This window comes from Alligator sinensis, unplaced genomic scaffold, assembly GCF_000455745.1.
Source record: "Alligator sinensis unplaced genomic scaffold, ASM45574v1 scaffold1745_1, whole genome shotgun sequence".
Lineage (NCBI taxonomy): Eukaryota > Metazoa > Chordata > Crocodylia > Alligatoridae > Alligator > Alligator sinensis.
The window spans coordinates 4,195-31,199 of NW_005843183.1; the positions used below are offsets into that span (position 1 = coordinate 4,195).

The window sequence follows — 27,005 nt, forward strand, 5'->3', positions numbered from 1 at the left end:
CATATGCAGCAGTTCCCGGCCATAGGTTTCGTCGTAGTCTGCCTTGGAGCTGACCTTTTCTGCAATATAACTATTGCACTCATCTTTTAAAGAGCAAACCAGCCTCTCGACCTTGAGCCACCAGTCCTGTGGGGGTGAGCGGGTCACATCATTGAAATACGAAGAGTCTAAATATTTCTTGGCCATCACTAGAGGATTGGTTCTGTAATTACAAAGGCTTCCTGCATCTTGTAGCTTCTGCCTTGCGGCACTCCCGCGATTATCCAGGTCCCTCTTCAGCTGGAGCTCTAGATCCTGGGCCACCTGGCTTCTCTGCAAGTGAATGGGGTTTAAATCAGACACTGCTTCTTTCCACATACTTTCAAACTCTCTTTCTGTTTCTCTTTGGTCCAGTGGGTGTCTTCGGTTCCTGCAGTCTTCCAACAGGCTGACCACTTTCCCTTCAAGTACTTTCCTGTACTCAGCCTGGATGTTGTTGATCTTGTGGCGGCATTTCTGTATTTCAATAGCTTCTGTATACTTGCTGGTGGAGTAACCTTCAAGTTCTTTCTTGAGGCTGAATATGCTCCTGGTGAAATCTTCCCTGTATTTTTCTATCAAGTGCAAGTTTTTCACTCCGCTTTCGTAGTACTCCTGTAGGCAGTCCAGCATTTGCTCCTCTCCACCCTGAAGTTTGGCCTGCAGCTCTTCTTTCAAGCTCTGCAAATCTAGCTCCTGCGGGGTCTGGTTCTGGATCTTGTTTTCCTTCTTGCAGACCCAGAGGTGCATCCCCTTGCGGAAACGCCACTCCCACTCGGAGTACTTCAGGGCCAGCTGGTTGTAGGCCTCCGCCACCCGGCTGTTCCTGAAGCTGAAAAGGAAGTTCTCATGTTTGACGCCATTCCAGAGGTTTCTCACCCATTCGAGGAACTGGGGGATGTCTTCCAGGATTTGATTAGATGGCCAGTTCTTCAGTAATTGAATCAAGTGTTTTCTTAGCTCACACATACTCTCACTGTATCCCAAATTCACTGAAGCCATGGGTGGGACCCCATGCCACAGACTTGGGATGTACCAGTCGTGTTCTGCGGGGTTGTAGTTCAGAACAGCCGAGAATGTCAGGTCCCGGCTCAGTTTCTCCATCCTGGCAGCAGCTCGGGTCATGTCATTCAGCTGCTCCAGGAAGCGTTTCCTGTCCATCGTGTTTTTTTCGTGGGCTGACACATCGCTGACGTTCTGGTGCACAAACTGGCAGTTCGGTTTAAGCCCAATCTCCTTCATCCGGAGAAAGGCATGGACGGCTATCTGCAGGACATCCTGCATCTCGGTAGCGTTCTCCATGGCGGTGTTAACGATTGTGATGTCACTCAGGCCCACCACCAGTGTGGCCAGCTCGTTATCATGCTGATAGCTGTCCTCCAGCTTGGCCAGCTCAGGGGCTTTCAAGCCTTCGGTGTCAATCAGCAGGATGATGTCGCAGTGCAGGTCCTCCCGAGCGTCCTCTGCCACTTGGAGGAGTGACATGAAGGCCCCTCGAGTGCATCGCCCACTGCTCACCGGGAACTGCAGGCCAAACATGGTGTTGAGCAGGGTGGATTTTCCTGTGCTCTGCACACCCAGCACGGTGACCACCAGCATCCGGGACTTTCCCCTCAGCTTGGAGTGGAGCTCCATCAGCACATCCGTCACCCACTGCAGCGGGATGTTGGAGACGCCTCCGTCCACCAGCTCCATGGGGAACCCGTCCAGCATCAGGTCCGCCACTAGCCCCGGGAGGTGGATGAACTTCATGTGGCTTTGGGGCAGGTGGTCTTCCTTCACCAGGGACTGCTCTGCCTCATAAAACTGCCCCAGCTCACGCAGGAAGTGCTCCACCCCCAGGGAACTCCCTGCTATTAATTCATCCAGTTCGGAGAGCCGTTTTGTGCTATGGTTAGAAGCTCTCTCCACCTCTTTATGCTTTGCCTGCAGCTTGGAACGGTTCTCCCTGGAAATCCTATCCAAGTAAAATGTCATCCACCTCAGGAAGTAGTGGGCTTTTCCATCCACTTCTTCTTCTATTGTTGCCTTAAACATCTCCACCCCACCTGCGAGGCCATACTTCTGCTGCTTTGTCCGCAGGCGCTGGCAATTCTGTCTCAGCTGGGATTTATAGTTCTCGGTCGGGGTCTCCCCTTGCTGCTTCATTTGGCAGAGCTCCCTTTCTACTTCAGTCAGGTGCTTCCAGGGCTCCCCTTGCAGTTTCAGGGCTCTGTTCTTGTACTCCACAACATCTGTTATTTCCTTTGTGATTGCTATTGCTCTCTCCTTCCCCCTCTGGCATTTCTCACTGTCTTCATCTACCTGGATATCAAGTTTACGAGCTGTCCCAGCCATATCCTCCAGGCTCACTGTCTTGTGAGGCTGCTTCAGGATGGACCGCAGGCTTTTCACGAGGTCGGAGTCATTGGTGGTGTTATATTTCACAAGCAGGCGGGACTGGTTGATCTTCTGCATGGGGACAAGGTTATCAAGGGATCCCTCTCCTTTTCCAAGTATATTAAGAGAGGGCGCGAGGATGAAGTAGAGTTTTCTCTCCGAGTCATCCAGGCAGGAAAAGCGGTGATACTGGCTCTCGCTGATGCTTTCAGCAAAGACAAAGACGGCTGCGGAGACTTCCATGAGGAAAGTGAACTGGAGCCAGTGCGATTCGACGTCCCCCCGCAGATTGGTCACGGCGATGGGCTCTTGGAAAGGCTCTGAGGTCTCTCTGCCCCCAGGGAAGTACCAGGCGATCTCCACCAGCCCCTCTGAGATCTGGCGAGGGACATCCCCACACTCCAGGCCCCTGTGGATGAAGAAGTTGTTTTGCTGCTGGGAAGGGCTGAGGACCTGGTTGAGGACTCTGGACTTGGAAAGGCTGCATGCTCCCAGCCTCACAAAGGAAAAGGTGGGCAGTGCTGCGAGCACCAGGCTCTCCTCTTGGAAGCCCTGGCTTTCCCTCAGCGCGGGCGGCCTCCACCTTTTCACAATGCCTCGCAAGGCCCAGAGTATGAATGTGGCCCTGGGAGTGTCCAGCGGTGGGAGGACCAACGGGAGGGCAAACTGGCACATGGACATCTTGAGCAGGGTCTCCTGCTGGAAGAGTGGGTCTGAGCAGCACAGGACCGCACACAGGACGTCCAAAGGGTTCTGGCACCTTTTGGGGGCCAGGGCTGTCGGAAGCACTAAAATGTTGGGTTCCTGTTCACCCTCCCCGATGCCGTCGTCCCACGGTTCTAGCTTAGTGCTTCTGGCTGTCCCGTTCAGAGCCATGACCTTCCTAAGGAAATGCCATGGTATTTCTCCTGTCATCTGAGTGGGACCTTCTTTTAAACTCCCTTGGCTCACTTCCAGCAGGTCTCTCAGCTTGAGCTTTCTGCTTTGTAAGTTTTCCATTCCCAGACTTGCTAGGAATTCCTGCAGCGACTTCCTTTCTACTGCAAACAGAAACACACATCTGTTGTAGTCCAACTCTTTTTCTGTATATCCATTGCATTATTTAAGGTCCCCCCCCAACGCGCCCCCGAGGTCACTTCTTTACGTGTCCCCTGAAATGAGAAAGAATTGGAGCGCCTCAGGTGTTGGTCAGTGACTTCATTAACGATCTAGAAGATGGGATGGAGTGCACCCTCATCAAATTCATGCATGACACCAACCTGGGGGAGTCATAGATACATGGGACGGTATGGATAGGATTCAAAGAGACCTCAGCAAATTGGAGGACTGGGCTAAAAGAAATGTCATGAGGTTTGTAATCTCCCGTGCCTTTCCCCTGAACGCCGCGGGTGTGGGTTCTTCTCAAGCCCCATGGCTCCTAGGGCAGCACGGCCTGACTATTGGGGCGACTTCGGGTAAGTCCCCCAGGGGTCTCGCCTGCCACGTCTGTGATGGTGGTAATTGTTGTATCAGGAAAACGATGTCTGGTCCTGCCTCCCCTGGTGCCTTCCCTTGGTCGTTCCCGTTGTTCCTTCTTCTTGGGGCTCTGCCTCCCCTACACCCCACCTACTGCCAACCGCGATGTTTTTACCTGCATCATTGAGGTAGATGATATGAACCTTCCTGGCGCTCGGTCTCTCGGAGTCTTCAGCCGCAGGCTAATAGTGATGTTTCTTTGCCGAGCGTCCCCTGTGGCCTCCTCCTTCCGGGCCTACACGGCGTCCGGCTTCGGCAGTGCTCCATCCCCTGGCATGTTGCCTTCTCCCCGGGTTTGGTACCTGCCGTCTGTCTGTTGCATCTGGATCCTGACCCTGCTGGGTTCAGCTATACTCCAGTCGCTACTGCTGCTCCTTTTGGTCGACTCTGCAGCTAGCTCTTTGGGCCCTCCCTGGTCCTGTGCCCCTGTCGTAGCCCCTTTCCGGGGTCTCCACCAGGTCCCCTCGCTGGGACCACCCGAGTGCCCTGGCCTGTCCAGGCCAGCTGAGGACTCCACTTCCGGTCCTGCCAGAAAAAACATGCCCAGGGCGATGCGGGAGCCGCTCCCGCCTCCTCCTGACTTTGCCATTTTTTTCCCTTTTGATCTTTTTCTGCAGCAGCTCCAGCTGCCGTAATTTCACTTTTGCCATGATTGGCTCCCAGCGCTGCGTCTTGCCGCCTCCCCATCTCTTCAGGTAAGTTTTCTTCACAAGGTTCAATAAGGACAAGTGCAAAGTCCTGCATTTAGGACAGAACAGTCCCATGCAGCGGGACAGGCTGGGGACCAACTGGCTAAGCAGCAGCTCTGCAGAAAAGGACCTAGATATTGCAGTGAACAATAAGTTGAATATAAGCCAGCAGCGTGCCCTTGTTGCCAAGAAAGCTAATGGCATACTGGGCTGCATTAGTAAGAGCATAGCCAGAAGAATGAGAGAAATAATTATACCCCTTTATTCTGCACTGGTAAAGCCACACCTGGAGTCCTGTGTCCAATTTTGCCTCCCGCCCCCCTGCAAAAAGGATGTGGACAAGTTGGAGAGAGTTCAGCAGAGGGCAACAAGAATGGTTCGGGGGCTGGGGCACAGGACGGATGAAGAGAGGCTGAGGGCACTGTGCTGATTGAGTCTGCAGAAGAGAAGACTGAGTGGGGATTGAATAGCAGCCTTCAGCTACCTGAAGAGGATGGAGCTGGACTGTTCTCAGTGGGGGCAGATGACAGAACAAGGAGCAATGGGCTCCAGTTGCAGCAAGAGAAGTTGAGGTGAGATATTAGGACAAACTTTATCACAAGGAGGGTGGTAAAGCACTGGAGTGGGTTACTTAGAGAGGTGCTGGGATCTCCATCCTTGGAGGTTTTTAAGACCCGGCTCCACAAAGCCTTGCTTGGGATGATGTAGTTGGGGCTGGTCCTGCTCTGAGCAGGGGGTTGGACTAGATACGACCTCTGGAGGTCCCTGCCAGCCCTCGTTTTCTATGATTCTAAAGGCAGCGGTAATGCCGAAGTGATGGCTCAAAAAAAAAAAAAAGGCATTTATAAATACCATGTGCACTAGAATACCACACACATACCTCCCCCACCCCCCCAGAATTAGCCATCCAAAATTGGGGTCTGAGTCTTAAGCAAAGAAACTGTATCCTAGTTTGCTGGTTTGGAGGCATGGAGACGCTGCCTGGGGCTCTTCTGGCTCCTAGACACATCAAGGAAGGACAGAGTCTACCCCTTGGTGTCATATGCCCTCCAGCTTCACAACCAGAGGTTTAACCCTCTCCCCATGACTGCCAAATTGGCAGTCACTTCAGGCAATTCAGCAGTGGCGATGAGAGGGTTAAACCTTTAGCTCTGGAGCTGCAGGGGGAGCATAAGTGGGCACGTCTACATGTCGCTCTATGGCAACATAGGGATCATGTGTGTCTGCACATGATCACCGGCTATGTTGCCATAGCAGCGTGCTCCCCAGGTATAGTGCACCACTATGGCGATGTAACAGCAAAATTTACCCATGCGCCGTGCACATAGTGCAGTACCCACTTGTACTGCGCCATGCTTTGGTACTTCCTAAAGGGAAGTCCTAAAGCATGGCACGGTAGCAACATCGCCATACTGCAACGTGTAGACATGCCCAGTAATGCTGAAGAGTGGACTCCCATGTGGCAGCGTTCAGCCATGGTGAGCCCATGCTGCAGCAGATAAGACTGGAAAAACCTTTCTCCCTTCGTTCTGCCTTCCAAAAGTGAGGCGTGTGGTATTCAAGTAGATATGGTAATGCACGTGGCATTCTCGTAGCCTGCTAATGTCTGATCTTTTAGGTCACACCTGGGTCCTGAGCTTTCAGGCTTCTCTTGGCAACCATGACTCCAGGGCCCGAAGCTTTAAGAATTGACAATATTACCAAAGTCGGCAGACCAAAGCAGGGCCAATGCGTAGGGGGTGCACACTGGTGCACATGCACCCCCTGAGCACGGCAGTGCACCCCCTGCAAAAAGGCAGCACTGACCCTGTCGGCAGTGCCTGCAGGCAGTCACCACTCGCTACCCTGCTGCCAACACTGCCGGTGGCATCTGCGGGTGGTCCACGATCACTGCTGTCCACTGTTGACACTGCCGACAGTGCCTGCGGGTGGTTGCTGACCCCTGGTCAGTGCTTCTCCTGCCACTGATAGTGCCAGCGATGTCTGTGGGAGCTCCGTGCTTACCGTCGCCAGGCTCCCGCCACCGCACTCCTGCCAGCGCCGCCATGCCCCCCCAGCCGCCGAGGGCACACACCGTTCATGGACCAAAGTGAAAACCAGAAATAGTTCCCTTTCCGGTGATCCCGGCTCAGAACAAAGTATGTGGTCAGTTTGCACGAGCTAAACGTGTCCTGAACACTAATGGCACTTGTACACGTTACCGACTTTTTCCAGCTAAAGATATCCTCCGGGTTTATTTGACTCTCGCAATGTACCACGACAATTGATGTTACTATTTTGCACTTAACACGTTTAACACTTGTAATTGGTTGATGTGCTATTACTAGTAAAAGACACTAGAGGGCATCTCATAACCATTTTACCCTCTTCTACTACTAAATTACAGCAGGCAGCAGTTTAGGAATGTATTGTGTGATTTTTTTTTTTTCCGGGTGGCTTTTGGTTAGACCCCGTTTGAACTTTCCCTCTCCAGATCCCTCTCTCCAGATAAACCTACAGGCCATGACGAATAATGGCATCCAAGTGACGGTGGATAACAGAACATTATATATACTTTGCAAGTAGAATCAGAGACTCCTAGAAAATGAGGGTTGAAGGGACCTCAAAAGGTCACATCTAGTTCAAACCCCTGCTCCAAGCAGGACCATCCCCAACTAGATCATCCCAGCCAGGGCTCTGTGAAGCCGGGCCTTATAAATCTCCAAGGATGGAGACTCTACCACCTCTCTAGGTAACCCATTCCAGTGCTTCACCACCCTCCTAGTGATAAGGTTTTCCCTAATATCCAACCTTAACTCCCTTGCTGCAACTTGAGACCATTGCTCCTTATTCTGTCATGTGAGAACAGTCCAGCTCCATGCTCAGTGGAGCCACCTTTCACGGAGGTGATGGCTGCTATCAAATTCCCTCTCAGCCTTTGCATCTGCAGACTAAATAGGCCCAGTTCCCTCAGACTCTCCTCATCTGTCCTGTGCCCCTGCCCATGAACCATTTTCGTTGCCCTCTGCTGGACTCTCCAACTTTTCCACATCCTTTCTGTACTGGGGGGCCCAAAACTAGACACAGGACTCCAGTTGTGGCCACATCAGTGCTGAATAGAGGGGAAGAATCAGTTCCCTTGACCTGCTGGCAACACTCCTACCAGTGCAGCCCAGGATGTCATTAGCCTTCTTGGCAAGAAGGGCACACTGCTGGCTCATATTCATCTTTCGTCCACTGTGATCCCCAGGTCCTTTTCTGCAAAGCTGCTGCCCAGCCAGTCAGCTCCCAGCCTGTGCATGGGATTCTTCCATCCTAAGTGCAGGACTTTGCATTTCTCCTTGTTGAACCTCGTGAGATTTCTTTTGGCCTAATCCTCCAATTTGTCAAGGTCTCTCTGAATCCTAGCCCTACCCTCCAGCATATTTACCACTCCCCCACCTTGGTGTCATCCGTGAGCTTGTTGAGGATGACCCACTCAATTGATTTGTCACCACTGAGACGAACACCACATGGACTTCAGCTTGGGCATGCTTACCTTTTGGCTGTCTGGAGAGAAGCTCATCTTTCTCTTCATCACTGTTTTGATTTGAAGCTGAAATCAAGAAGACCGTTATGAGAGCCTGGCACCCAAACAGAAGGTTTCATGTGGATGCATATTCTGTGATGAGTGTTGGTTACCCCATTGTCAAGCCAGGCCTCTCTTGGTCTGCTGTCTGGTACCATGGAAATCACTACAGCCTGTTCCCTGGTGGGGTTGTCGGCAACTAAACTGGAGCCCCCATCTGGGCTAGCCTGGGTGAGGAGGGCATGTGGACACCCAAAAGGACTAAAAACAAGACCTGTCCAAAGGCCGATGAGTTCCCTGCGAGCCAATGGCATCCACACCTGGAGAGGAGATGGGCACTACCAGGTCACTGCCTGAAGAATCACCAATGATGCAAAGCAACTCAACTAACCTAGGAGGATGGTTAAAGCATCTAGGGTGCCCCAATGGTCAGAGCGGTCTCAGGACTGATTCTTTTATCCAGGGTCCTAGGCAGAGTTTGCTGGACCCCAGAGAGCTGTGGGCCACATGGTCAACAGCACCGGAGCTAGTGGGTATAAAGCTAGCTGGGAAACATCTACAAAAGTTGCATACACATCCCCACAGTGACTGCTATTTACAGCTTACCTCTCAGAGATTGCCGTCGTCTTTTCCAGTAGAATAGTCCAATGGGAATGAGCATGAATACGATCACTGTGGTTATCCCGACAAACAGTGCTACGTTCCTGACAGTGCTCTGGCGCCCAGCCTCAGCCTCGTTCAGGAAGGCTGCAACAGAACCAGAGACGAGAGCTCAAAAGCAGCCTTCAACTCCCTGTAGAGTAGTTCCCAAGAGGATGGAGCTGGATGATTCTCAGTGTGGGCAGATTACAGAACAAGGAGCAATGGGCTCAAGTTGCAGCAAGGGAAGTTGAGGTTGGATATTAGGGAAAACTTTCTCACTAGGAGAATGGTGAAGCACTGGAATGGGGGTACCTAGAGAGGTGGTGGCATCTCTATCTTTGAAGGTTTCAAAGTCCTGACTCGACTAAGCCCTGGCTGGGATGATGTATTTGGGGCTGGTCCTGCTTTGAGCAGGGGGTTGGACTAGATGTGACCTCCTGAGGTCCTGTCTCACCCTCATTTTCTATGATTCTATGACTCTAAAGCATCTTGGGAGGACAGCCAGGCCATCTCTTTCCCCCTAGAGAGGGAAATTCATTCCCAGAAGGTGTTTGGGTGATCTGCTCTTCCAAACCTCCAGTGGTGGAGATGCCACAACCTCTCAAGTGATCTGTTCCAGCATTCAGCTGACCCGACCAGTAGAGTTCCTCCTCGTCTTCAGCCTAAATCTCCCTGTTATCATCCCTCTGTTTTCCCTAAACTAGGGCTGTCCAGTTTCTAAGGGCCTTGCTACACATTTGAATGAAAGCTGGATAGAAACCAGCAGTAGAGTTGTTACACATTTTCAAAGACTAATTTAGTAGCTGATTGGTTCTTTTTAAGGTGGGATAATCATTTTTATGGTGTGATAATTACTTTTCACATACGGCCAGTCTAAATGTATTGTGTGATTCACAAGTTCATTGTATGATCGTTACTTTGCACATGTGGCCTGTCTACATTTATTGTGTGATTCATCGGGTCATTGTGTAAAAATTACTTTGTGCTTCCAGCTGAGCTTACATTGCACATAAGGCCAGTCTGTATTTATTGCATGATTCACCAGGTCCTTCTATGATCATTACTTTGCACATGTGGCCAGTCTTCATTTACTACACAATTCCCCAGTGAATTGTGCGATAATTACTTTGTGGTTGTAGCCAGTCTTGCTTTGCACATGTGGCTGGTTTACATTTATTGCATGATTCACCAGTTCATTGTGACATCGTTACTTTGTGCTTGCGGCCATTCTTACTTTGCACATGTGGCCCAGTCTACATCTATTGCGTGATTCCCTAGTTCATTGTATGATAATTACTTTGCACTTGCAGCCAGTTTTACTTTGCACATGTGGCTGGTCAACATTTATTGCACAATTCACCAGTTCCACTTGCAGCCGGTCTTACTTTGCACATGTGGCCAGTCTACATTTATTGCGTGATTCACCAGTTCATTGTAATGATAATTACTTTGCACATGTGGCCAGTCTACGTTCACTGCGTGATTCACCGGTTCACTGTGTGGTAATCACTTTGTGCTTGTGGCCGGGCTTCCTTTGTACATGTGGCTGGTCTACATTTATTGTGCTGTTCACTGGCAAATTTAGGCTTCCTGTGTCTGCAATGGCTTGTAGCAACCAGGAACCAAATTCTCAGCCAAAGTGTTGGCTAAGCCAAGTGAGGCATTGGGTGGCCTTTCTCTGCCCCAAGCTATACTTGTTCATCCTTCGCTTACCTGGGACTGTTTCGCAGACGCTCAGGTTCTGGCTTAGGGCTGAGTGCAGCAGGAAGCAACAGACCACGTTGTTCTGGTGGCCTCTTGCTGGCAGGTGGCTTTGCACTTGGAAGGTCCCCTTTTCGTCCCTCTGAAGCAATATAGGCTCCAACTGGTTCAGCTGGTTTCCCTTCCCATCGTACCAGCAGATTTGTGCTGCGGGGTAGCCGCCTGAGGACACGCACTGCAGGATCACCTCCCCACCGGCGTGGGAAAGGATTTTGATCTCGGGAGGGTGGTACGGGGCTGAGAGGCAAAAGACAAGCCTGAGGTAAAACCACATCGGACTCTGACGTGGACTCTGGATCCCGGCAACTAGGCACCACCCCCAGCTGCTCCTCACCAGGCCAAGTTCACCCAAGGGTGGACCTTGAAAAGTGCCCTGAACTTTACCAAAACCAACCGCCCACAATTTAGTGCCAAGAACGAGCCATCCATGACCCAGTTCTAATTGCACCTGGAGCATGAGGTAGCAACAACCCCTTGAGACAACACCCCACCTACCTTTTACATGGAGAATCACGTTCCCGATGAGCATGTCTTGGCTGTTGATAATGATGCACCTGTAGTCCCCGCTGTCGGAGGGCTGCACCCTGCTCAGGTTCAGGGCGGCCACCCCCTGGCCGAGCTCCTTGAGGAAGAGCTGCGTCCGGCCCCTGAACTCCACGTCCTGGTCCTGCAGTTGGTCGGCGCTGTCATAGTAGCTGTGCACCACGGAGCCCGCGTGGTCCCGGAAGACATGCCAGTGGATCTGGAGCTTGGTCAGCAGGTAGTCAGAGGAGAGCTTGAACTGGCAGCTGAGGGTGACGTTTTCCCCAGCCACGGCATTCACCTTCGACTGATGCTCGAGATCTGGGAGAGGGAGGGTGCGATGCAGTCAGGCACTGGCACTTGTGGGCCGCCAGCTCTCGGTCATGAGAGGGACACTGGTTCCTAACTCACCTGATCCTAAAGCAATGATGCAGCCCAGCCACACTGGAAACCACGCCAGGTGCCACATCACCAGGGGTCAGCAAACTCTGGGGTGGGGTCCCCTGGTGCTTGTCTTTCTGCAAGAGAGAGAGTCTGTGAATTGAAATATTCACCCTTGTGGCGTCAGGGACAAAAAATGGCCCTGGGAGATGAAAGATGATCCTTTTTGGGGTTTTCATCCTCGGGAGAGGGAGCCTCCGTGGAGCAGGACCCCGGCAGGTGAAGAGGAGTTGACACCCGGCTGGCAGGGACTCGGATCGCTCAAGCCAGCCAGGGTTGAGTCCCTCAGCAGCTACACCTGCAGTAAGCCTCAGCTAACGAACTCTGCGCGGGGGTTTAGGCACAGCGAGCATCCTGATTGGCTCCTGGGGGTGCACCAGCTGGGGCCTTTGCAAGCCTGTCAACTCTTCTCACCCAGTTCGGCTGTGACAATCTCCCCAGTTCAGTTCCTGTACTCTGGCCTTCCTGGTTTGGGCTTATTTCTGGATTGCAGCTTTGCATTCCCCCATGGATCCGTCTCCTGGTTCTCGACCCCGGTCTGGCTCTGCTCTTGGACTTCCCCTGTGTGTTATCCCTTGGACTGGTTCTCAGCACCTGATCCCCAGATCCTGGCCCTGGGCTGAGTTGTGGACTCTACCCCTGGACTTCCCTCTGGATATGGCTCCCATCCTCTGACCCAGGTCGAGGCCCCTCAGTGGTCTAACCAGTGGGCCAGACCGCTGACACCCTGGTCCTTACATTGGCTTGCTTATTTCCCCACGAACCATTCAGCCAGCTCCTTCCTCTCAGTGCCCTTCCCTTCTTCAGCCATTCCCAGCCCTGCTCCAGCCTGGCCATCTGGCTTGTCGTATCTGCACGCACTGCCCAGGCTTACAGGTGTACAGTTGTTGGGCATGGAGGGACCTCCAAGGGTCGCCTGGTCCAGCCCCATGTCCAGCAGTGGGGTGCAGTATTCCTAGTCTCCCAGACAGCCACCTACCCTGAAACCCTCCAAGGAAGGAGACGCCGCAACTTCTCTCAGCAGCTTGTTCCACTCTCTTGCTGCTTTCACCATCGGAAAGTTTCTCTTGCGATTTGGCCTAAATATCCCTGCTCTGCTTCAACCCCCAACATCCCAGGAAGAGAAAGGAGTCATTCGGAGGTGCTGTGTCAGGGCGGATGGAGTTTCTTGCACCATAGGGTAGCAACAGATGTCACCAAATGAGGTGACATCAACTATGCTGGGACATGTCATAGAATCAGAGAAAATGAGGGTTGAAGGGACCTCAGGAGGTCACATCTCATCCAACCCCCTGCTCAAAGCAGGACCAGCCGATCTGCTTCAGTGGGAGAAACGCATGTCACCTCCTGTCCTGCCAGTTGAAGCTGTGAGTCAGCGGGTGATGTATTCTCCGGGGGGCTGAGACACCCCATCCTGCACGCTCCAGGATTCCCAGGCAAGTTTGGGCCCCTCGAGCCCTGGAAGTGCTTACCCAGCTTTCCCCAGTTTCCAAGAAGCACCTCTACAATCTCTGGGACACATCTCAGTTAGCAGGGAAAGGGTTTCCCTCTTTACCGAGATGCATCCGAGGACCTTGGGGGCACTTTGAGGAAGCAGGAAAGCCCTGGCTTTTCCCCAGGATTCCTGGGATGTGCAGAATCGGGCCCCTCAAGCCCCCAGGGCACCTGGAGGGCGTGGGCAGCTCTGGGCTGCCTGTGCTCTCCCTCCATTAAGTAACCAGATGTCTGTCACTAAATAACAGTGCAGTTTGATACCACCTTTTGTCACGGCCACAATTTCTGCCGTGGATGTGTGGCAGCAGGGGGGTGTGGACGCCTGTTTGCTTGGCGTCGTGTCACCATAAAAATGGTGGCATAAAGGCAACCAGGGGCAACGCCTGTTTCTATCCTGAGAGACACAGAACGACTGAGCTCAGGCCAGGACTTGTGGGGTGTTGTCTGCTAGCTTCAGGGCAGAAATCCAGGTGTGTGAGCTTTCTTCCCACCCTGAGCTGCCCACGGGCTGGATTATTAACTAATGCCTGCATTCAAACTTGTGATCTACAGGTCCAAGTCCAGCTTTTCTGCCAAAGTTTCCTCATTGCTTTCGATTTCGTTTCATTTTGATTTCGTTTCTGTCCTCCTGGCTCGGGTTCGTTAGTCAGAGCCCTAATTCTCTGTCAGCTTTTGGAGAGGAGGAAGAGAGGCACCTTATGGAAAGGTACTCGTGAAGTAGTTAGAACAAGTAGGAAAAATGAACTCTTCAAAATAGCATATAAAAAGAAAAGAAAAGAAAGAGTACATAAAAGAAAGAAAAACAGGGAGACATCACTTGTACATGTAAGCTGTAGGAACCAGCCCTTAGACCGATTTTTTTTCTCCACAAATACAATGTCCCTGATGTTGTCTGAAGCCTTTTCATCTCCAGTTTTCATTTTTATCTGGCAGAGATGACATTGCTATAGATCACAACGCATCAGTCAATGGCAACATATCAGGAGCGAAAACTGGGAAAAATATTTTGAGACTCAGTTCTGGTGTGTTTGGTTTTGTAATGTGAGGACACGTTATTTAGAGTTTCTTGGGAGGAAAAGAAGACTCCCCGGTTATGTATTGCTGCTTAATTGGTGTAGGGACAATTTGTAGCACTTTGCAGTTTCTTTAAACTAGTGGTTCTCAGCCTTTTTAGATTGAAGGCATCCTGGGGCCTTCTAGACTAGATGCCAGCCTCTGTCGGAAAATGCCAGCTTTAGGTTTCACTCGTTCCCTGATTACAGAAAAAAAACTTAGAGCGATTCTTCCATTGTGAAGACCTCAGAAAGGCCACAGCAGGACTGAATGTTTTTGACCCTCTGGATTCCTATCTGAAATTTCTGAATTGTGGGTAAATGTTTGCATACTTGCCGGTGCTAATATTTGCGCTGGACCCTTTAAAGGATCACAGGATCCCCTGGTTGAGAATCGCTGCTTTCGAATCGTGGAAGACGAGGGCTGAAGGGACCTCAGGAGGTCACATCTAGTCCAACCCCCTGCTCCAAGCAGGACCAGCCCCACCTACATCATCTCAGCCAAGGCTTTGCTGAGGCGGGTCTTGAAAACCTCCAAGGATGAAGAGTCTCTGGGCAGCCTGTTCCACTGCTTCACCACTCTTTGAATCCTAGCCTGACCCTCCAGCATATCTACTACACCCCCCAACTTCATGTTATCCACGCACTTGCTGAGGGCGCGCTCCACCTCCTCTTCCAGATCGTTTATGAAGCTATTGAACAAAACCAGCCCCAGGACCAACCCCTGGGGCCTCTGCTTGAGACCAGCTGCCAACTAGACAAATATACAACGTTCTCATTTTCGCTTGAAGCTCAGAAGCAGGGCAACAGCATTTGGCTACGCAGAAATTACTGGGCTATGACAAGCAGCAGAAAGCCTAAAGCTGCCCCTTAATACTCTCGTCCTACGCTCCGTACCCCATTCCAGTAATTCGACCTCAAAATATGAAATGAGCCATGTACCTGCACATGGAGCTCTCCTTCCATTCCCGGCCCATCGGAGCTGGCTGCACCCACAGCTTAAAAGAACAGTGTTATTTCCTTAGACGTTACAGACATACATTAATCATTGACAGAGCTGCATATAAGATACGAGCTTTTTATGCAAGATGAACTCTGCCCACTTGTTCATACACGTAATTATCCATCTATTATCCAGGTGTCAGCACAAGGCTTCTTAATGAATGCATCCGTGATGATAAAGACCTTGCCATTTTGCCCCTGGGCACTAGGGACGCATCTACACATGCACTTTAATGTGCATTAGCCTATTTTAATGTGCATTTGAGCATCACAAAGAAACCTGCATGCTGTCACTAAGGCGCATTAAAATAGGCTAATGTGCCTCTTCCTAGTACCTCACAATGGAGGTACACTTTTGGTAATGCACATTAAATTTAGTATCAATAGACACGTAGATGCACCCTGTATCCAGAGACTTTTGCTATCACAAACAAAGGCTGTGTAAGCTGGGCCTCCGCATCTACGTACCAATGACAAGTGGCAAAGTGGGGTAAAGCAGAAGGGCTTAAAGCTTGTGCCTGAGTGACTGTAGCGTGCATCTTTGCAGAGGGGGCAGCCAGTGTGGCTAGGAAACACCACCAATGGTTTGGGGTTTTTTTAAGACCTGGCTCAACATAGCCTTGGCTGGGATGATGTAGTTGGTGCTGGTCCTGCTTTGAGCAGGGGGTCAGAATAGATGTGATGTCCTGCAGTCCCTTCCAACCTGGATTTTCTAGGATTATATGACTCCGTGAGGGTAAATAAAGCACTGGAACAGGCTGCCCAGAGCAGTGCTGGAGTCTCCATCTTTGAGGTTTTGAAGATCCAGCTAGACAAAGCCTTGGCTGGGATGATCTAGTTGGGGCTGGTCCTGCTCGGAGCAGGGGGTTGGAGTAGATGTGACCTCCTGAGGTCCTTTCCACCCTCACTGACTCTATGACGTCTAAAAAGCTATAATTAAACAATGCGTTAGATTATGGCTTGATCTTAAAATATTAGAAGTGGTGCATGACCAAATGTATCCGATATTAGTTAGCCTATCCTCAAGATTTATCATTGACTGCTTTTTATATTTGAATAAATGGTCTCTGATGGGTTCTGTTTAAATGTCTCCATGAAACTTTCAGAGCCGGGTTGAACCAGACCTTTTGTGGGCCTTGGAGGGCCTGGAAAAGCAAGAGGGGAAAGAAACGAGATTAGATAAAATATCCTCCATATTTTATCTTGTTTCCTTCTCTCAGTGTGGAAGGACCTGCAACTTCTTTGCTCTTGTTTGTGGTATTCTCTGCGCAGCCTGCTGTGTTTCTACAGATCATTTAAGCTCTTTAATAAAAAACACACCTATTATAAAAAAAAAGTAACCCCCAACCCCTGGGACTTCTCTGAATCTGAAATCCCCAGGAGAACAGAGAAGCCTTCCCAGCGGACCTGCTTCTTCTCTGGGTGAGGAGAGGATGAGGGCACAGGGCTGAAGGGGCCTAGAGGAGAGGAGACCCAGGGGGGGTTGAATAGCAACCGTCACCTCCCTGAGGGGTGGCTCCAAAGAGCATGGAGCTGGACTGTTCTCAGATGACAGAACAAGGAGCAATGGGCTCAAGCTGCAGCAAGGAAAGTTGAGGTTAGAAATTAGGAAGAACTTTCTCCTTGGGAGGGTGGTGAAGCGCTGGAACAGGCTGCCCAGAGAGGTGGTAGAGTCTTCATCCTTGGAGGTTTGGGGTCGACAAAGGGTAGTTTAGTTCAGACAAACCCGGCTACATCCCACAGCCTCATCTCATCCATCTCTGAAACCACATTCGTTGCCCTCTGCTGGACTCCCTCCCCTCCTCTCTGCAGTGGGGGCCCTACAGCTGGACATAGGACTCCAAACGTGGCCTCCCTGGTGGCCAGTAGAGGGGAGCGATGACTGCTCCATGTCCTGACACCACTCCTACCCATGCAGCCCAAGCTGCCCTGAGCCTTCTTCCCTAACCCTAACCCAATACCTATCCCTAATCCTAATCCTATCCCTAACCCTAACCCTAAACCTATTTCTATCCCCAACCTGAACCCTAACCCTATTCCTATCCCTAATCCTAGTCCTAGTCACCTTCTTGTCCTGTCCCTCTAGGTCCCTGTCTGCAACACTGCTGTGGTCCCCAGCCTGCCCAGGGGCCTGGGATTTCTCTGTCCTCAGGGCAGGACTTTGCACCAATGCATGATGAGAACCAGGGTCCGGGGGACCTCAGAGGCTGCCTGGCGGTGCCTGAGCTGGGCTGTCCGCACCCCTGGTGTCAAGTGAGGGAAAGGGGGGTGGGGGTCTGTGCAGTTCAGTCCAGCCGGGCTCTGCCCCTGCTTTGCTCTCCCTGTCCTGGGGCTGCCTCTCCCTGCCACCCCCTCCTCCCAGGAGCTGCTGCCAGGGCAAGGGAGGAGCTGGAGCCAGGATGTGATGCTGCCTTGAGTACTCCCTTTTCCTGCCCTTCTCCCTCCCCCAACTGCTGGGGCCTTGGCTGCTGGCTGGAGGAGCAGGAGGGCTGAGGGTCGGGTCAGGAGTGAGGGGCACCAGCAGGGCTGGGGGGCAGGAGCTGTGGGTTGTGAGTGAGGGGCACTGGCAGAGCTGGAGAGGGAAGGGGGCTGTGGGTTGGGAGTGAGGGGCACCAGCAGCTGGTACCACATGGGTCCCCTTCCCTATGCCCTGTTTCAGGGCAAGGTGTGACCCCCGGGTGGCCCTGGCCAAGGGGCTGCACATCCTTGGCAGCAGGTCATGGTCCCGGCTGCCCCTCACACCAGAAAACCCCGCTGTCTCCTTCCTGCAGGTCACCAGGAGCCTGGACACTGGCACAGTTGGCACCAGGCAGACCAGATGGCTGCAGAGCTGCGTTTGATGCCAGCCATCAGCCTCCTGTCCCCTCCAGTAATGGCAGTGAAGCCAGATGTGGTGGGACCCGGGGCCTTGAGGGGACCCCCCTGCTCCTGGCCGGAGCAGCCACAGCCCCACGCTGGCTACGCAGCCCTGGAGGAGGCAGGACAGGGTGAAGTCTCAGGGCGCTGGGACCTGCTTCATGTCCGCAGGGAGGAGTTCCCAGCCTGTCAGGAGCCAGGTAACGTGCCAGGGGGCCAGGTGAGAGTCTAGTAGCCCAGCCATGTAGTATCTCAGCTGTCTAGTAGTCAGGCATTTAGTAGCCCAGTCATCTACTAACCAGCAGTCTAGTAACCCAGCTGTCTAGTAGCCCAGCCATCTACTAGCCCACGGTCTCGTAGCCCAGCCATGTAGTAGCCCCGCTGTCTAGTAGCCCCGCTGTCTAGTAGCCCAGAAGTCTACTAGCCTAGCTGTCTAGTAGCCAGCTCTCTAGCACCCCAGCCATCTACTCGCCCAGAAGTCTAGTAGCCAGCTCTCTAGTATCCCAGTAATCCAGTAGCCCAGCCATCTAGTAGCCAGCAGTCCGATAGCCCAGCCATCTAGTAGCTCAGCCGTCTAGCAACCAACTGTCTAGTAGCCCACCCATCTAGTATCTAGCAGTCTAGTAGCCCACCCATCTAGTATCTAGCAGTCTAGTAGCCCACCCATCTAGTAGCTGAGCAATCCGGTATCCCACCACCCCTTTGTTTCCAAACTGGTTTATGCCTTTCATCGTTTTCCCTGTGCTGGTTGCTGCTGCTCCTGGCCTCTTAGAGGGTCCTCTCATCCCTGAGTTTTCACCACTGGGGATGTCTCTAAACCCCATCTGCAGAGACACCCCCAGCCATCCGGCTCGCCTCGCCGCACCCCTCTCTCTGCCCGTCCTCTCACTGTCCCTGGCCCCGTATCAGCTCGGACAAAGCTGCCACCACTTTGCTCTGCTTGAACCAGCTTTTTCGCAAGCTCTGTGGCTGTGCCAGGCCCCGCCAAGGCTGACACGGGCTGGTTTGGTCGTCCTGATCAGTGCCAGAGGCCCAGTCACTCCTCAGTCATGCCGGCTGGGAGCCCTCTGTGCTCTACACTGGGCTGGTGTGGGTGTCCGGGCACTGGGGTTTTCCTAGTGACTTTGGGCTGGTTTTTATTCCTGGTTAAGCCCAGGCCTCTGTCCCATTGCAGATTCCCCCAGCACGGAGGAGACCTGGGACTCATCGGCTGATGAAAGCCCCATGGGTGGCTTCCCCAGGCAAGACCCTTCGCTACGGGCAGGTGAGAGGCAGCGGCTGTCCTTTCCAGTTTTCATCTAAAAACCATGCTCTTTGTGTTTTGTTGGGCATCAATTCAGCACAAGGCCTGTTCACCCAGCACCCTCCTAGGACCCCCCCCAGAGAAAGTGGCCCTGTTCGTCCCCCCCTTCATCCTCCACATGAGGATCCTGAAGCAGCGTTAGGGTCCCCACTGCGTCTCTGGCAGGAAGCGACGACCATGGTTGCCCCTCCAATCACGAGACAGTCATTGGGCCTCATCTCCAGCTTCATGCTGTGAAGATCATAGAAAATGAGGGTTGGAAAGGACCTCAGGAGGTCACATCTAGTCCAGCCCCCTGCTCCAAGCAGGACCAGCCCCAACTACATTATCCCAGCCCAGGCTTTGTCTTGCCAGGTCTTAAACACCTCCAAGGATGGAGACTCCTCCACTTCACTGGGTAACCTATTCCAGTGCTTCATCACCCTCCTCGGAGAAAGTTCTTCCTCATATCTCACCTCAGCTTCCCTTGCTACAACTTGAGCCCATTGCTCCTTGTTCTGTCATCTGCCCCCACTAAGAACAGCCCAGCTCCATCCTCTTTGGAGCCATCCTGCAGGGAATCGAAGGCTGCTATGAAACCCCACCTCAGTCTTCTCTTCTGCAGAGTTAATAAGCCCAGTTCCCTCAGCCTCTTCTCATCTGTCATGTGCCCCAGTCCCCTGACAATTTTCGTTGCCCTCCGCTGGACTCTGTCCAATTTGTCCACATCCTTGCTATAGTGGAGGGCTCAAAACTGAACACAGGACTCCAAATGTGGCCTCCCCAGGGCTGAATAAAGGGAAAGAATCATTGCCCTCCATCTGTTGACAGCACTCCTACCAATGCAGTCTACTAAAGGTCTGTGACTCCTATTAAAGGTCTATTAGACCTACTAAAAGTCTAGTAGTCCTACTAAAGGTCTATTAGAAAGGCCCTGCTACACATTGGAATAAAACCTGGCTACAAACTAGCTCTAGAGACGTTGCACATTTTTCAAGCGGGTTGGCTCTCTTGATAGCTGGGGGATGGGGGTCATGTGTATCACGTGATCATATGATGTTGCACATGGGGCTGGTCTGTGTTTATTGCGTGCTTCACCGGTTTCTGGTGTGATGATTACTTTGCTCTTGTGGCCAGTCTGACTTTGCATGTATTGCCCAGCTAAATCTCTTGTACGATTCACCAGTTAATTGTGTAATATATGTAATGTAGAGCAGGAGCCTGTGGGACTTTGACTCTTCCATCACTCTCCTCTCCCATACACTGAGGCCAGGGGCTGATGTAGGCACACACCAACATGGGGGAGTAGCAGGTCTTTGTCTTTGCTGTGGTCCTAAGAACTAACCCAGGTCATCATCTCAGTCCTTGCCAGGTGTTATTAATGTGTTGCCCGTGTCAATGACACCTGTGACGCATTACATATATTGCTCAATTCATTAGCTAATTACCCAGTAAACTGAAACTGGCCACATGTGCCAAGTCACTATCACACAATTCACAGGCAAATCACGCAATAAATTGAGACCAGCTGCACGTGCCAAGTCATTATCACACAACTCACTGGCCAATCAGGCAGTAAATGGAGAGCGGCCACCTATACCTTTGGACACCATAAAAAATGTCCACCCAGCTATAAAAAGAGCCAACCAGCTACAAAGTTAGCACTTGACAATGTGCAACAGCTTTATTGCTGGTTTCTATCCAGCTGTAATTTGAACGTGGGGCAGGGCCCAATGTCTCGGGGACTGCAGAGTTGGCAGAAAGTCACCGTGAAGAGATCCCAACACTGGTCTTGTCTTCAAGAACGACCCCAGGCTCCTGACAGACTGAGTGTTAACTCGAATAGGCCTGTGGCAAGGCATCGGCACAAGGCTACACAGGCCCCATCAGGCCAATACACAGTCCCCTTTGTTTCTATTTCTCCTTTTATACAGCAGTCAAAGCACATTATGTGTGACGTTCCACCCATATCTTAACTATCTGGAGCTGACTTGTGCTGTGGGCTTGCTCCGCATCCTGCTCTGGGGGTTCCTGGTCCAGCTTCACCTGGTACTGGGCTTCTCCCTCTTGTGCAGCCGTCTCCCACTCCTGTCCTCTGGCCCATGTAGCCAGGTTTTAATTCTGCAAGGAGTTCAGGCATCAGTCCAGCTCACCGATCAGGCCTATGCTTCAGCAAAGCCTTTGTATGAGCAATATCTCTATATCCATCCATGTTTCAGCAAGACCTGCAGATGTTTTTCCTCTTCTGGTAGCTATAGGGATCCTGTGCACAGCTGAAGAGCAGCCTCCAGAGGAAGGACCTGTAAACCTGGAGTGGCTGAGACCATCCCCAGGGAGATCAGGGGTGAGGGGATTCCTGACACCTGGGCCAGGCGAAGTGCATGAAAAGCAGGGAGAGAACACAGCCATGAGCAAGGTACCGGTGTGTGAACATGGAGCAGCAGGTGCGGGGAAGCGCCAGAGCATCAGGGAGACCTGAAGAGCCCCAAGAGGAGCTCGCTACCCTGTCCATATCAGCTGGGACTGGAAGTGCCCGTCTCAGCCACTGTGGGTCCAGCACTACCTCGAAAGGCTGCTTCAACAGAGCATTTGAAGATGGGGCGTCCCAAGAGACAGCCTCAGTGGCCCCCAGCTGGCACCCAGGGTGAGGGTCTCCTCAGCTGAGGTGCCTCTCACTAGGGTTACCATATTTCCAGTTTCAAAACAGGACACCTGTTCGGGGGGGTAATATGATTGTGGGGGGTAGTAATATGCCTGTGCCCTGCCCCTCACTCCCAAGCCACAGCCCCAGCCCTTCTGTTCTTGCTGATACTCCTCACTCCCAACCTGTAGCCCCCTGGCCCTGCCTGCGCCCCACGCTCCTGACCCACAGTCCCCTGCCCCCTTTAATGCCCCTCACTACAAGCCACAGCCCACACTCAGCCTTTCCAGTGTCCCTCGCTCCCAACCCGCAGCCCCCTGCCCCCCCAGCCCTGCAATGCCTGTCACTCCCTACCCACAGTTCCCTGCAACCCCAGCCCTGCTGCCCCTGAAGAACCCCCCTTCCCCCGCTGGAGGGGCAGGCACCTCCTCTGCCGTGCTGCAGCTGCAGCGCTGGAGATGGGAGGACCCAAAAAAAGGGACATGGGGAGAACCGGACATGTGGTGACCCTACCCTGAAAACGTGGAGGGGCTCTGCACCTCAGTCCAGCAGGGTCCCTCTAGCCCCAAGGCAGAATCATGAGCCAGCCATGTGCTAGGACTGAGCTCCTGAGTCCTGGAGGGAAATCCAGGATCCACTGATGGATTGGGAAGTGAATCCCAGTCTCCTGGCACCACTGGGGTCGAGGACAGATTCCCAGAGTTGCTGATATCTGCAGGACCCCATCATCGCGAAACCCCCCCGGTGTGACATGTGCCCAAAGGAAACAGACACTGGGTGAGGTGTAATATCTCCGTCTCTGTGCCTGGAGTCAGAAAACCAATGGCCCCCTGCTTCCCCTCTCCCCTGCCCTGCTTCCAGGCTGAGTTTGCGCTGAGTCCTGCCTGCTTCGTCCCATCCCAGGCCATTGGGGACCCTTGTTCCCCCTTCCTGACTCTGCTCCTTCCCCTGCCCTTCGTTTCCACCCCACGGCCGGACGCACCAGGGATGGCTACAGCCACCCTAGATCAGGTAGGTCACTGGCAGGGGGGGTCCCTGTGTTTTGTGTGGGGCAGTAGATCTGGGATTTGGGGCCTGCGGCACTCCCCCCATACTCCCAGAGCTTCAAGGGGAAAAAGGGAAGACTCCTGACACCACCAACATGCGGGCGAGAAGGGTGAATCCCCCAGGTCACTGTCTCAGGCAGGATGTTCTCCCTTGCAAGTCACTTCCATAAAAACAGCTACCCTAGAGGACACTCGGAGCACCTGGTCTGCCATCCCCACTGGTGGTATCGCGATGGCAGTGCCCTCCTTATAGACCAAGTGTATAGTCGCGGAGGGAACAGCTGCTGGATGACAACTCCTGGCATGACAGGAGCTAAAGTGGAGAAATGTAGTGCTCCATCCATGTCCACGTCAGGCCCTTTACCAGAGCACCTGCATCAACTGAGGAGGAAGACTCAGGTTTGTGAAGATCAGGAGGAGGAGACACTGATGGGGTAATGCTTGCAACTGCAGCTCCCAGAGGCCGTTGAGGACGTTTCTGTGTACTTCACACGGGAGGAGTGGGAGCTGCTGGAGGATGAAGATAAGGAGCTTTACCGGGACCAGATGCTGAGGAACTACCAAGTCCTGGTTTCCCTGGGTAACATGGTTCTTGTTTTTCTAATCTGAAACGTCCCATTCTTTCTCCCTCCTCCTTGACGGTCGTATCCTCTCTCATGCATTTCAGGGCGTGTTTTCTATCCATTTTTGCTCCTTTGCTCTGGCCTGGTGTCTGCTTCATGTTTTCATACCCTCCTTTGCCCATTTCAGATACCTTTGCGGGGTCTTCCCCTTGATCTCATCCCTCTTGGCTCCATATCCAGCCATTTTCTTTCCAGTGTGATCCCCACTTTGCTGTCCTGGCATGTTTGTACCATCTTCAATTCATTCACTTGCCAACAACCAGCCCCAATTCACTCATTTGCCAACAACCACCATCTTCACTCACCTTCCTATTGTATCGAACACAGAACCATCCCAGCATGCAGTGCACCTTCTGCTGCTCTCTGTGAGTGGAAACACATGTCACCTGTCCTCACCCTCATGTCCTCCAAAAAAAAGAAAACTTTATAGAGGCACAAAAGCAAAGATCTCCGTGTCCTTTGTTGCACCACAAATGCCTAAAATTCATGGTGGCAATAATGCTGGTAATAAATTGTGCCACTTGATTGCAGCAGTCGTGTTTGCTGGTTGCTGGTTGGTGGGAGAGTTTCTTGCGGTGCTCTGGAGGCCTGAAGGTCCCAATCCTGCCAACCCCATGGATGTCCAGGCAGGATTGGATGAGAGGCTGACAGCCAGCCAGTCCTCTGACCTGCTCATTGGGGAGTAGCCCACCTTCTCTCACCTCTTGCTGGGCACCACTTGAGCCATGGCCATGACGGCAGGTGGGGAAGGGCATTCACATAGCAACTGCATCCCTTTGAGAGAGGAAACCGGTCCCCACCATCACAGGTGACTGGTATGGGAGGTATGGGGAGGTGGGCAGGTGCCCACCCTGAGATTGGCCCCCGACTTGGCACTGCTCAGCATGGGGCAGTTTTTCTGCCATACGGGCCGGTGGTGTGCTTGTGGGGGGACAGACACTAAGCCGCAGCACAGAAGTGGATGTGGGGCTTTTGGCCCACCCCCGGGCCCACCCACAAATTGTGCCCTCCCCCAGACTCAGGAGTCACCCCGCCAACCATGGCTTTGGCAACTGGCTGGAGGGGCCTATGCCAGAAAGATACCTGAAGGTCCCTTTGCTCCTGCCAACCAATGGCCCCCAAGACACCAACCATCATCACCTGCCTCCGAGATGTGATATCAGCAGAGTTGTCATCGGCATTTATGGCCCCAGGAGGTGGCGAAAAAGATGTGTGACCCAGCCCTTAAGCATCCTCTCATAGAGAAATACCTCTTCCTCCCATCCTAGACCTTCTGCTACTCCTGGTGCAGCCGGGTCACTGTGGGATAAGGGAGTGACCTGCACTCCCTGCCCCACAGCTGTGGTTGTGTCTCCTCAGTGAGGAAGAGGCCATCAGACCATCACAGCTATCATCTCCACTGCCTAAGCACCTCAAATTGTCGGGGGGACATTGGCACAGGTCTGAGGTGATAAGGGGGCAAGGGGCTTGTGGAGGGTCTACAGGGATTGGGGAGAGGCTTCCCTCTTTCAGGATTTGCCTCTTCTTTGAGACCTTCCAGGCTGCTTTCCTGTTCTGGGCCTTCTGTCAGACTTCCCCTGCAATCTCCAACCTCTGGGCAATGTTTCTGCTGTGTCTTTCAGCTCTTGCCTTGGCTAAAGTCATAGACTCGTAGAAAACGAGGGTGAGAAGGGACCTCAGGCGGTTGCATCTAGTCCAACCCCCTGCTCCAAGCAGGACCAGCCCCAACTACATCATCCCAGCCAAGGCTTTGTCTAGCCAGGTCTTAAAAATCTCCCAAGGATGGAGATGCCACCACCTTTCTGGGTAACCTGTTCCAGTGCTTCCCCACTTCATCGTGAGAAAGTTTGTCTTCATATCCAACCTCAACTTCCCTTGCTGCAGCCTGAGCCCATTGCTCCTTGTTCTGTCATCAGAGAACAGTCCAGCTCCATGCTTCTTGAGCCACCCTTCAGGGAGTTGAAGGCTGCTATTCAATCCCCCCTGAGTCTTTCCGTCTCCAGACTAAATAAGTCCAGCTCCCTCAGCCTCTCCTCATACATCATGAACCATGTTCATTGTCCTCCACAGGGACTCGCTCCAACTTGTCCACATCCTTTCTGTAGTTGGGGGAGCCCAAAACTGGGCACAGGACTCCAGACCTGGGGGTCACAGTAGACAATAAGCTGGATACGAGCCAACAGTGTGCCCTTCCCAAGCGGCATTAGTAGAAGCATTGCCAACAGGCTGAGGGAAGTAATTATTCCTCTCTATTCTTTACTGGTGGGGCCACATCTGGAGGCGTCAGGACGCTCCTGGCCCAAGCCAGCGCTGGCAGGGAGTGACATCCCCCTGAGCTGCTGCATCATGGGGCATTTCCTTGGGGAGCTGAGCAGGACCTGGCTCCGGGAGCGCGAGGGAGACGCCGTGGCCGTGACCCTGCAGGACTTGGCTGAGTATAGAGTTGACCCCGGCACAGCCATCCCAGCGTGGGATGGGAAGAGCTTCTGGCAGGAGACCAGACTCATCCACCAGGCATCCAGGGACCCGGCCTCAGCGTACACCACCCAAATGGGATACATCTCTGAGGAGACCCCAGTTGAGAGAAGCAGTGGCACATGATGGGGGTGAACAAGCCTGGGGGCCGTGTCAGGCTACGGGCCCTCATCACAGGATGTGTGGAAAAACTCCATACTCGTCTCTTCTTCGTCTCTTCCTTTGTGCGTTTTTTTTCTTGTTATTGTCTCTCACCTGTCTGTCAGCCAACTGCTAAGCAACCAGCTCTGCCTAGTGACCTGGGCCAGGTGAGGGGGGGTGGGCCAAGCTCTCTATTGTGTTAGCATTGACCTCGTGGCATAGGGGCAGGGGCTTGACCCCTGTCACTCCAGGCGCTGACCACTACTTAGGTGACACTGTTTGTTCTAAGATTATTCTTTGATATTTCTCTAAGCTGTACCCTTCCCCAAGCCTGTCCTCTGTAACCAATAAAGCTCTTCACTGTACAAGTGTGGTGAACTCATTGGGAGAGGGACTGGGGGCATGCCTTCAAACTCCCTAACTCAGCTGACTAAGGGAGGCTACCTTTTGGTGCTTCAGGCTAAAGGAAGCACCCCAGGTTCTCATAGTGGGTCAAGCACCCTCAAGGTCTACAAGGCCTGTGTACCCCAGGGGGCACAGGGCCCGAATACAGACCAGAACCCCTGGGTGGCGGCAGTGGTACCCCCAGGCTTGCGGGTGTACTCCAGGAAGGGGGTCAGCCAGATGTGAAGCACCCCTGGGGAGGCACTTGGGAGACTGGTAGGTGGTCAGGCGCAGTGAGGCGGGTGGCTCAGAGCAGGAGTGCCCCTACTGGCCCGCCACAGGATGCATCCTGGTTCTGGGCATCGTGGCCTCAAAGTGTACTTGTCCCCACTTTGCATGCCTCTGCCCAGATGGGCTGCAAGCCCACCAACCCCCTTGCACCCTCCAGAACCAGGTTCAATGGCTGAGGGGAGCCCATGACAGAGGCTCAGGCCA

At 52.8% G+C, this 27,005-nt stretch overlaps 2 protein-coding genes across 2 annotated transcripts in view; one reads left to right on the forward strand and one right to left on the reverse strand.

Moving 5' to 3' along the window:
* LOC106723133 (interferon-induced very large GTPase 1-like) overlaps nucleotides 1-15,056 on the reverse strand; it is a 19,242-nt gene extending 4,186 nt beyond the window's left edge. The window contains exons 1-7 of the mRNA XM_025194348.1: nucleotides 15,003-15,056; nucleotides 11,485-11,591; nucleotides 11,047-11,394; nucleotides 10,504-10,788; nucleotides 8,755-8,895; nucleotides 8,119-8,175; nucleotides 1-3,437 (exon numbers count right to left, since the gene is read on the reverse strand). The exon at nucleotides 1-3,437 is cut by the window's left edge and continues 4,186 nt beyond it. Of these exons, the coding sequence (XP_025050133.1) occupies nucleotides 1-3,437; nucleotides 8,119-8,175; nucleotides 8,755-8,895; nucleotides 10,504-10,788; nucleotides 11,047-11,394; nucleotides 11,485-11,542 (4,326 nt within the window). The 5' untranslated portion in view covers nucleotides 11,543-11,591; nucleotides 15,003-15,056. The remainder of the gene's footprint in view (nucleotides 3,438-8,118; nucleotides 8,176-8,754; nucleotides 8,896-10,503; nucleotides 10,789-11,046; nucleotides 11,395-11,484; nucleotides 11,592-15,002) is intronic.
* Nucleotides 15,057-17,564: 2,508 nt separating this feature from the next.
* On the forward strand, nucleotides 17,565-26,481 carry LOC102374451. The gene is made up of 6 exons (XM_006037854.3): nucleotides 17,565-17,611; nucleotides 17,834-18,118; nucleotides 19,093-19,182; nucleotides 21,453-21,616; nucleotides 22,703-22,852; nucleotides 23,341-26,481. Exons 2-6 carry the CDS (start codon nucleotides 17,881-17,883, stop codon nucleotides 23,494-23,496), a joined length of 798 nt encoding a protein of 265 aa, XP_006037916.3. The 5' UTR covers nucleotides 17,565-17,611; nucleotides 17,834-17,880; the 3' UTR covers nucleotides 23,497-26,481.
* The last annotated feature ends 524 nt before the right edge of the window (nucleotides 26,482-27,005 follow it).

Excerpts from the sequence above, each read along its gene's own strand:
- LOC102374451 (XM_006037854.3), top strand. The coding sequence starts at position 17,881 with ATGGCTGCAGAGCTGCGTTTGATGCCAGCCATCAGCCTCCTGTCCCCT. Across the intron at positions 21,617-22,702 it reads AGAACACAGCCATGAGCAAG|GCTGAGTTTGCGCTGAGTCC; the intron begins GTACCGGTGTGT and ends CCCTGCTTCCAG. Across the intron at positions 22,853-23,340 it reads CTACAGCCACCCTAGATCAG|CTCCCAGAGGCCGTTGAGGA; the intron begins GTAGGTCACTGG and ends TTGCAACTGCAG.